The 10,783-nt window shown below is 41.9% G+C and overlaps 1 protein-coding gene across 4 annotated transcripts in view; it reads left to right on the top strand.

The window, feature by feature from the left end:
* The first annotated feature begins 641 nt into the window (after positions 1 to 641).
* The window catches only part of LOC121930719 (putative RNA-binding protein Luc7-like 2), a 31,157-nt gene continuing 21,015 nt past the window's right edge, over positions 642 to 10,783 (top strand). For 2 of the 4 annotated variants that reach the window (XM_042467438.1, XM_042467440.1), the window contains exon 1: positions 643 to 1,006. In XM_042467438.1, coding sequence (XP_042323372.1) covers positions 946 to 1,006 — 61 coding nt within the window. In that variant the 5' untranslated portion in view covers positions 643 to 945. Of the gene's footprint in view, positions 1,007 to 10,783 lie in introns of all 4 variants that reach the window. The other 2 variants (XM_042467442.1, XM_042467441.1) reach the window with 2 other exon arrangements.

Genomic DNA, 10,783 nt, shown 5'->3' with positions numbered 1-10,783 from the left:
AACCACGCAAGGAAGGGATCTGTGATGGGCACCACCTGGCCTTGCCAACCTTCACGTTTCCCCCCTTAGCCCCTTTACAGGGATCTCCTTACAAAATGGCCCCAATCATGCGACATTTTGATAGACAAAGAGATATTATCATCTCCGCTCCAGTCAAAACACGCTGCAGAAATAATCCAGTTTGAGACCGTTTTAATTGCCTTGACTCAATGCTAGGGAATTCTGGGAAATGTAGTTTTGAGAGACATACAACCTACTCTAGTGCCACAATAAGCTACTATTCCCAGGATTCCCTAGTATTGAGCCAGGGCAGTTAAAGCGGCCTCAGACTGGATTATTTCTGCGGTGTGTTTTAGACCTCTGTCAGGAGGCCCGAGCGAGGAGCAGCCTTCCCTCGCCTCCAGTCCAGAAATGGCAGCCCAACGACGCTCGACCAATCCAAGGCAAATACGTCACACACACACGCAAAAAAAATAGCAGGCACGAGCCCATCCTCCAATCAGATCGAACGCCGGTCGAGAGAGGCGGGTCACGGGGGGAGGAATGCCTGCGTGGTCCAATCAGCGACGTCCGAACGGAGGCGCGTGCGGAACTCGGCGGAGCCAATGGGAGCAGAGCGGAATGGGGAGGGGGGAAAAGAAGGGCGTGCGCATGCGCGCGAGCGGGTGTCCGTTAGTGAAAAACGCAGCGCTTGCGCGCGCGCCTCTCTCTCCCTGATAGTGGAAGGAGGCGAGTGGCTGTTTGGGGACGGCGGCGGCAGCGGACACGAGGCGGTGGTTTTTTGGGCGACGACGGAAGCCGAGGGCGCCCTTGAAAGCGAGGAACGAGAGAGGAAAGAGGGGACTCCGGCGTTTGAGAGGAAAGCGGCCTCGGCGTCGGTTCGCCCTCTTCTAGGCCGCGGTGGGCGGGGCTTCCTCGGAGTCGGCCTCAGCGCTTCCTCCCAGGATGTCGGCCCAGGCCCAGATGCGCGCCATGCTGGACCAGCTGATGGGCACCTCCCGGGACGGTAAGGAGAGCCCCCGAGGGCCTTTCCTCCTCCTCCTGCTCAGTAAGCTATGGCTGCATCCACACTGCAGAAATAACCCGGTTTGGCACCGCTTTAATTTGTTGTCTGACTCTTTGCTATGGAATTCTGGGAGTTGGAGTTTGTTGCGGGGCCCAGAGCCCCGCAACAAACTCCAACTCCCAGAATTCCATAGCCTTGAGCCACAAAAGAGTTAAAGCGGTGCCAAACCGGATTATTTCTGCAGTGTGGATGCAGCCTGGGTTTGAAATTGGCAGTCCTTGGGGTTCATCTTGGCTTATCATTGAAACAGCAGTTCGCCTTGTTCTCAATGGAAGCAGGGAAGGCATGGGCTCACTTTCAGCCCTAAACAACTGGAAGAAGGCCTTGTTTAAATGGCTGACCGACTGGGAATCTGGCCCAAACCAGGATTTCGATTTGAGACCGTCCTCCTAACATTGGACAAGGGAGCGTGAAGAGGCGTCCTTCCTTCGGTTTTGGGTTTGTTGCTTTTATTGGAAGGTTGGTTGTCCTTTTAATAATGTCTTTTTTTAGTAATGAGTTCCTTAATTGGAATAAAACAAAGCTTTCTCAAGAGGCCACTGTTTCAAGGTATCTTGGCTGCAACAGGTAAGCATTTGTGCTGATGGCTGGTTTGTGTCTTTGAATGTAGTTCAGAGCCCTGTTATATTTGGGTTCGTATTGAAAGTATTACTGTAGAAACCTTCAGGAAGGGATGGAGGATTGAGGTGACTCTGAGAAGTGGCAGTGCTGGGTTATGTATGCTTGTATATTAATACTGAGCTATATGTTATCTATTAATACTGAGCTAACCTTAAAAGAAATAAACAAAGAGGAGTTAATGTGTCCCTAGGGAGCATGGGCCATGAGTTAAGTGGGCTTAAGAGTCTTTCTTACTGTTTCCTGGGGTTAATATGTGGTATAAGATATATATGTGGACCCTTCATTAGTTCATCCACATTTGTGTAACATCACATTGTAACCACTGAGATCCATGTTATTCGGTGTAACCCGTGAATCCCTTCTGGCAATGTGGCTGCTGAGCTAAATAACCTTGCTTTAATCATTTTGAAGTTGTATTTTTTTCCATGTATGTTTATGTTGGCTTTGTTTTCGTTCTGCTGCCTTTTCAGTTTCTTTGTGAAGGCTCTTGGAATGGTTACAGTCATAAAGTATATTGAGATTCTAAACTATGTGTGAAATAAAAGCAAACTCGTGTCAGTTCCTCTTAGTAGTCTCTGTGTGGCCAGGTTTACACATAATTATAACCCAGAATTGTTTTGAGTTGTGGTTTACTGTTTAGAAGCAGTGTTGTTGCTCATGCTGCCCAATAATTCCTGCTTGATATCTTATAATTCTGCAACACAGACCCCAATCGTATATGGAGAGAGAAATCGCAGAGTGCAAGTGCGGTTCTGGAAAGGTTACAGGCACTAGAGACCATGTTGCAAACATAAAATGATTAATGGAGTGGAGAGGACTTCCAAAAGGAAGCTAGCATGTGCTTTGTAGACTATAGACCTCTGTCTGTATCAATCGGGAAAAGCTATGGAATGCTCTCAAAGACATGGGAGTGGCACCACATTCGATAGTTATGAGGTGAAATCTGTACTCAGGACAAGAGGACACAGACCAGATTATGGAAGAACAGAATGGTTCCCAATTGGCAAGTGGGCTGGCAACCCTATCATGGGGTTTTCTTAGCAGGTTTCTTCAGATGGGCCTTGCCATGGCCAGTCTTTGAGGCTGAGAGACTGTGACTTGCCGAAGGTCACCCAGTGGGTTTCAATGGCCAAGCTGGGAACTTTGGTCTCCAGAGTCTTAATCCAGTGCTCAGACTACTACACCGCACTGACTCTCACACCTTGAATCAAACATTAATCAAGAGACATTGCAATCAAGAAATGCAATGGGCTTTTGGTATCCAGTGGGGTTTGGTTCCAGGCCCCCCCCCCCCCATGGATACTAAAATCTGTGGATGTTCAAGTCCCATCAAATACAATGGCATTTGAAATGGTTTCCCTTATATAAAATAGTAAAATCAAGGTTTGCTTTTTGGAATTTATATATTTTTGAAATATTTTCAAACCATGGACAAAAAATCCATAAATATGGAGGGCTTGCTGTAGGAAGAAGACTAGGAAGGGCAGCTGTGAAAAGCAAAGATATATAGTTGAGCACTAACATTAGAATCATCCAAGCCATGGTATTCCCTATCACTGTGTATGGATTTCAGAGCTAGACAGTGAAGAAAGTGGATAAAAAGAACATAAACTCATCTCAGCTGTGGTGCTGGAAAGGAGTGCTGAGGGTACCATGGACAGCCAAAAGGAAAAACAGACTTGTCCTTGAACTGATCAAGCCTGAAATACGCCTAGAAGCCAAGATGATCAAATTAAGGCTGTCATACTTTGGCCACATAATGAGAAGACATTCATTGGAAAAGACAATGATCCTAGGAAAGGTAAAGGGTAATAGAAAGAGGAAGACTGCACTCCAGATGGTTAGAGTTCATTAGGGGGGTTACAGGCTTGAATCTAGAAGACTTAAGCAGAGCAGTGGAGGTCTTGGAGATGTCTCACCCACAGGGTTGCCATGAGTTGAGGTCAGCTTGAGGGCAGTTAACAACAACAACAACAACAACAACAAACCTTATAGTGGTGGTGGCTAAAATACAGGAAATAGTAAATGCAATTAACGCAGCAGCATAAAATAGTAGTTGAACAGACTGCATACAAGCTCACAGATAAAATCAAAATAATTGTTGTTGAAAAGATAATGACAAGGAAAAGGTATTAGCATTGTACTTAAAATATATCAAAGACTCTAGGGACCTTTTTTCTCTAACCACTATAAAAACCATTTTCCTAGTTGATAGCTATTTTGAAAGTGGTCTTAAAGGCCAGTTAGGTTCTTAGATTAGGTGAAGTTCCTTCATGTTCTGGATCCCAAGTTATAAATTGTCTTAGAGCATCTTAACAGCATTTTACATTGTGCCAGGAAACAAGCCACACACAGGAGCTGTTTCTGAATTGGTGAGATTGTGTTCTCTGTGTCTAGGGCCAATTGCTGACCTAGCTGGTGCCTTTATAGTTAGTGGACGTTGTTTCTGAATAGCCTACAAAGCATTGCAGTAGTATAGTCCCAGTTAGCAAAGTTTGGACAGTAGTAAGAAAGGTAACCTATCCTATCAGAACAAGCTAGTAAAAAGAGTCTTCGTGTCTCAGACAAATGCTTTGTATTACCTGGGAATATAAAGTAAGAGCGAAATCTAGCAGAGCCCCTGGCTTAACGCTTGATCTTCAAGGTAATGTTACCCCATCCAGAATAGACTCAGTGCTCTTGAATGCCATCAGCACTTTGCCTTTATCTAATGTGAAGTTCAGTATGTTATTGTTTTATTAAATTAATACTGTGTTTTCCTTTACAAATGAAGTCATTCAAATCTGTAGAAAAGCATAAGTATAGCAAAGAAACCAGTCACCACAATGCACACCTATACTTAGAAACTCTCATCTGACCTATTTCTGATCCCACTCATTCATTGTTTCCTCGTGTAACTACAGTCCAGTCAAAAGAGGGAGTAAAGTTGGGTGTCTTCATATATTTATTTTATTTCTGTCCTGTCTTTTTCCTGGCTCAGCAGATACTGAGAACATTTTAGTCCAAATGACCTGAGCAGCATTTTAATACAGATTTTGAAATCTAAGGAGGCAAAAGATAAAGCATCATAGAATAATTGCCATTTTTGCAGAGCAGGTATTTCTCAAGCATCCTTTCTTAAATCCTTCTGTTAGAAGAACAACAATGCCACATGGTTTTCTGCTACCCAGAAAGACAATTTAGAAGATAGGTGGAAAAAATGCTCCTCTTGCAACGTACTTTGGGAGATGAAGAGTTAGATAAAATTAGCAAGTTGATAAAGTGCTACTCCTAGAGGAGAAGCAAAAATCTTGAAAACTCCAACAAAAATGCCTAGGAATATAACTTGTAACTTGATTTGGGGTTAGTTTCCAGCTGTTTGGAATGGCGTTGGTCCATTTTGGGATCACAGCATGAAGACTTGTCTCTTTACTGTGTAGTTTCCAATCCCCGATCTGTTGACAGCAGCATAATCCACTGGCAGTCTGCAATAATTAGAGTCTGGTCATTCTGGTACAGTGGTACCTCGGGATACGAAATACCCAGGTTACGAAATTTTCGGGATACGAAAAAATCCCATAGGGAATCATTGTTCCGGGTTACGAATGTTTTTTCGGGTTACGAAAAAACTTTTGGTGCTTTTTTCGGCTTTTTCGCACGGAATCGCGGCTTTTCCCCATTAGCGCCTATGGCAATTCGGCTTACGAAGGCTTTTCGGGTTACGAAAGCGGCCGCAGAACGAATTAATTTCGTAACCCGAGGCACCACTGTAATTAGTTTTATACAGTGTCTGGAGTTGGGCAAAAGTCTTGTTTCATGTAGAACTTTCAGGGGCTGCATACTGGAGCTCATTTAATGGCAAAACCTTCCCAGGCTTTGAAGAGCTCTTTGTTGCTCTATTTAGGTACTATTTAAAGGAAGAAGTAGCTCAGCAGTCCAGATGAGGAAGGGCCAAATTAGGCCAATGGATCAAACACTCCCCTCCCCGGATGTCAAGCAAGGTTAACCAAAGAGATTGCTGTCCTCACAGTTTGTGAAGAAAAGCTTCCACTTTTGAAAATACTGGACAGTGTGCTTCAGAGCAATCCTGGCCCCTTTAAAAAAATGTGTAGTTCCCTATGGAGCATACTAATGTTTTTAAATACAGTATTAGGATTGGGTCCACAGCTAATTTAGAGGTCAGATGGCTATTAGATTACCATATTAAAATATTCCAGGAAGTTAAGAATATAGTCTTGCAAGCTGTTCTGTTTTCTAACAGGACTTCCTTATAAAAAGGCTCAAGCTGCCATCTTTTATCAGGGACACTTTGTTCTAATGTTTGGAGGGATTATAAATTTTAATAATGTTAGCTTTTCTTTCTAATTTTCTTTCAAGGTAACATATAGGCTGTTTATATACCAGCCTTGCAAACTGATTTAGCATTGGTAACATAATTCCAGTTAAGAAGTCACTGACACTTATTGACTTAAAGTGTGTATAATCTTCAGTCTTATTTGAAAACAGCTGTATGCTGCACAGTAGGAAGTGGAGAATTGTTTGGGGCTTGAGGGCTAGATTCTCTTCCAGGATGCACCCAGAAGGACTTCCTTGCAAAGTCATATAACTCTTCCAAAAGCTTTGCATTTCTGTTTTTACGTATTGATTCCCATTTCAGCAGCATAGAAGGGGTTGCATTTTTATAGTGCTGAACTGAAAATCATAGCTCTTATCTCAGTTTGGAATAGTGATGAGACTTGTGCTTCCACAACCCTCCACTGCTTGAAAATAGTCCAAAAATATAAATTCCAAAAAGCAAACCTTGATTTTACCATTTTATATAAGGAACGTCATTTTACTGCTCTAAACAAGAAGGACCGTATAATTAGTTATGGGTAAGCTCCTTAAACTTGCTGAGATTCTCATAGACTAGAAAACAAAGACTTTGGGAGATTTTGTGTGAATGTTCTTCACTTCATTGTTAAAATTCTGACTATGAAAAAAGATGTTCCATTAGACAGGTACACCATTGTTCCCATGAAAAGTAAGACCAGAGAGCACACAGCAGAATTTGCCAGGACAATTCGCCAAGTGTTAGAATATGGAAGTATTTTCCCTTGCTTCATAGCAATAGCTGAAAGTAAGGTGGGTGCAGCAAAATCTCAGGCTGCTGAATTAATTTCAGAGGCATCACTGTATATACTCATGTATAAATCTAGAAATTTAGGTGTGTGTGTTTAATCTGCCTTGGAAACACTGACCCAGTTCTGTTCTCTCATCCATACAGCATTTAGTATGTGCACAAATGGTTATGCCTGCTGGAATTTTGTAAGTTCTTTGGCATTGTCCTTTACATCTTTCATTACATGTGCCTAAGTTTTGCCCTCAGCATATCCATGGGTCTTATCAAAATCCATAATTTTGGCCCCAAAACTTGACCTCAACTTACAGATGAGGTTGATTTATAATCAAGTATATACGGTAATTGAGAGTGATGTTGCGGCAGCTAAAAACATTTGCTGACCAACTTAAAGTGAAATACAGTGGGCCCTTGGTATCCCCTGGGGTTTGGTTGCAGGAGCCTCTGTGGATATGAAAATCGATGGATGCTCAAGTCCCATTAAAAAATAGTGCCATAGTAAAATGGTGTCCCTTATACAAAATGGCAAAATCAAGGGTTGCTTTTTGGAATTTATTTTTTGTAAATATTCTCAAGACATTGATGTTTGAATCCGTGGATAAAGAAAGGCTGAGTAGATATGGGGGGCTGACCGTACTCTTAATAAAAATTGGGATGTAAAACCTTTACAGAGGTCCCATGAAGACATTACATGCAACAAGTCTTTCTCATGCTACATCTGTAATATTCTGGCGCAAAGACACTGATGTCTTGGTACTTTTGTGGTCACATTTTCCTCTGCTGACTTCCAAGGAAATTTGGATTAAATCTGGAATGCTGCCAGAAAAAGTACATTAAGATACAGAAAACTCAGCAATACATATTGCATGACTGTTAAACTACATTGTTACCATTTCACATTCTCAACTCGCCACTATAGAATACAATTTGGCATGGAGGGTGTTCATGAACCTCCATGATTTGCTATAAGGCTTAGGCAAGTGTGGTTTGACAGGAAAAGGTAATTGCTGCTGGAAACTTTGACACTCGTATCACAGTGCAGTGTCAGATGTTATGCCCATTGTTCACATGAAGTAAGCTAGCATCAATTCTTCCAGCACAAGGATTTATTACATCAGCATCTGGAAAGAGTTTAACATTTGAAAATAGAGGCCTGTAATCTTTGCCAGCATTGCATGGTGATTTGAGTGTTGGACTATAACTCTGGAGACCAGGGTTTGATTCCCTGCTTGGCCATGAAACCCACTGGGTGACCTTGGGCAAGTCACAATCTCTCAGCCTCATGGGAAGGCAGTGGCAAATCTCTGTATAAATCTTGCCCAGAAACCCCCATGATAGGGTCGCCATAAGTTGGAAATAGCTTGAAGGCACACGACAACAAAATCTTTAACTGATACCATCACCAAATCCTGCAACTATATTTTATTGTTTGTTCCATAATGGGAGAAAGGTGTCATATAAATGCAATAGATAAATGGATAGGTGGAAGAAAGGATGTGGGACTCATAGCTGGAAATGTGTAAACAGCAAAATGGCATACATCTTAACAGATCAATAGAAGAAACAAAAGTGCACCCTTGGGACATAATAAAAGCTTACTTTAACTAGAATCGTATCCCATAAAGTTTTTAAATCCTTTAATTGAAATGTAATTTCTGTTGTTGATGCAGTTGAAGGACCCAGAGAAATGGTTTTGTAGGAAAAAATAGATATTCAGCCTTTTTAGTTTATATGAGGCAAGACATGAAAATTGTGTAACTCACAGCGTCTGTTCTAATATAAGTTAAACCAAGCCCATTTTTAAAAGATGGCATCATAATTAGACAATGAAAGATTTGAAATCCTAGCACCAGATTATTACTAATGTCTCAGAAAAATGAAAATGGTTTGGGGGAGGTTGTTTTCATTTTTAAAAACTTGCTCTTGGTTGCATCTGCACTACTATTATAGGGCAGTTAAAGTGGGGTCAAACTGGATTATTTCTGCAGTGCAGAAGCAGCCTTTGACTTCCAGAACTTTCCTGACTTTATATTTTGCCATTTAGGGGGGCTAATTTAGTTTATTTTTCTCAAATAGACTTTGTGTGTTATGTGTTTTATTTAGTTTGCTTATAGACTTTTAAGTTTTGTCTAAATAAAAATGTCTTAATGTGTATGTGGTATCTGTTTAGTTGAAGTAGCAAAAGATGATGGAGTGGGCTTTAGTTTAACAAGAATGAGTCAGGAATGAATTGCATGTTGAGATGAAACTTTAGTTTAGCATGAATAGAATGAGTTACAGAGATTATCAGGTTTGCATGCTTTGAGTAACTGCAATTTAAGATAGCATCTGAACCTGAACCTGATTAATTTTTATTATAGTTAATGACAGCCAGCCACCCTCATAAATTGTGGTTTGAAGTTTCCTTTTTTCACTAATATAGGGATGAAACAGACTGCCCCTTTGCGTCAGCTTGGGGGGCAGCATCAGAGTGCAGCATTTAGATGCTGCATGTACTGCTGCCCCTCAAGCCAGCATCATTCTGCCCACCTGATCACATGGCGGTTAGCTTTGCAGCACTTCAGTGGCGTGGCATTTATATGCTGAATGCGTGCTGAAAAGCTAGCTTTTTTAGCAGCTAAAAAAGGAATGGCGTTTGTCTGCCTCTTTTTGTGCCAGCAAAAAGTCAGGTTGGGAGCATGGCGGTGCAGTTGCTGCAGCTCCAACCCTGCGTTCAAAGGGGCGGAGTCAAGCCATCCCTTCAGGGCCGTCTGTTTCGGCTGATAGTTATAGCAGAACCGGAGGGTGGAATTGAGCCCAGGCTCACTGCATTGTTCTTACCTTGCTGGGCTATGGTTTAGTGTGATATCTAATTGTAGCTGCAGTGTATTTTTGAATTTTAGCATTAATAATGATGAATAATAATAATAATAATAATAATATGTTTTATTTTTATACCGCTTTTCCGAGGTGATCAAAGCAGTTCACAGAATCAATAAAAATTAACACATCATAAAAACAACATGCAGTAAGACAAGCAAGATGGTGGTCAGGAGGAGGGCTTGTCTTCTTCGCAGGCAGAGGCCTGTTGTTGCTGGCCTGCTTCTCTCCCCCTCAAGATGGTGGTCAGGAGGAGGGCTTGTCTTCTTCGCAGGCAGAGGCCTGTTGTTGCTGGCCTGCTTCTCTCCCCCTCAAGATGGTGGTCGGGAGGAGGGCTTTACTTCTTACATTGTTTCTGTAAATTTCATTTTGTTACTCTGAATTGTGGAAATAGGATATCCATCCTAATATTAAAAATTTCCAGTATTCTTCATGAAGAAAATATATTAAATTGGAAGAACTGGCACATTAGTCAACCCATTTTAGTATCTTGGCAATGAAATGGAGAAAAGTCTACATTTAAGCTACCTGCTTCCTTGCATTGGCCTGTTACAGACTGCCAAAATAAAGCTGCTTCGGGCCTCTTTGGAGGTATGCTATTTAAATGATGCATGGGTCCTAAGAGTCCAGATTCCTAAGCATTGGAGTGCGGCTTTGGTGCAACTTCTGGATTCTTAGGATGCATGCATCATTTAAACAGCATACCTCCAGAGAGATCCGAAGCAGCTTTATTTTGGCAGTCTGTAACAGGCCATAGTCCCTATTTATAAAGGTGCTTTCAATACTGTATTGACAGGAAAGCCAGTAGGGCTACTTTATGAAAGTTACAGTGCATTGTGTGGCCTTATAATGTGTGTAAAGGATTCATGTGCCCCCTCAATTGTTTTCTGTGCTTCCCTCTGATGTCTGTCATGAAATGTACTTCAGCTTTATTGCTCCCAAATCTGCTCCCTTGAATTTCTATCCTGCTGCCCATGTTGACCAGCATTCACCACCAGCATCATGTGACACCTCTCTTCCTATAATCTCTACAGTGGATATTGATAATAGTTTCTAGAAGTTGCTCTCTGCTTTCTGGGCACGCCTGGAGGCTTCTGTGTGATAAAGCCAAAGTGTCCTATAGGAGATTTTTGGTAGCT

This window comes from Sceloporus undulatus, chromosome 5 (genome assembly GCF_019175285.1).
Source record: "Sceloporus undulatus isolate JIND9_A2432 ecotype Alabama chromosome 5, SceUnd_v1.1, whole genome shotgun sequence".
NCBI lineage: Eukaryota > Metazoa > Chordata > Lepidosauria > Squamata > Phrynosomatidae > Sceloporus > Sceloporus undulatus.
This window is presented reverse-complemented; position numbering and strand designations above follow the sequence as displayed.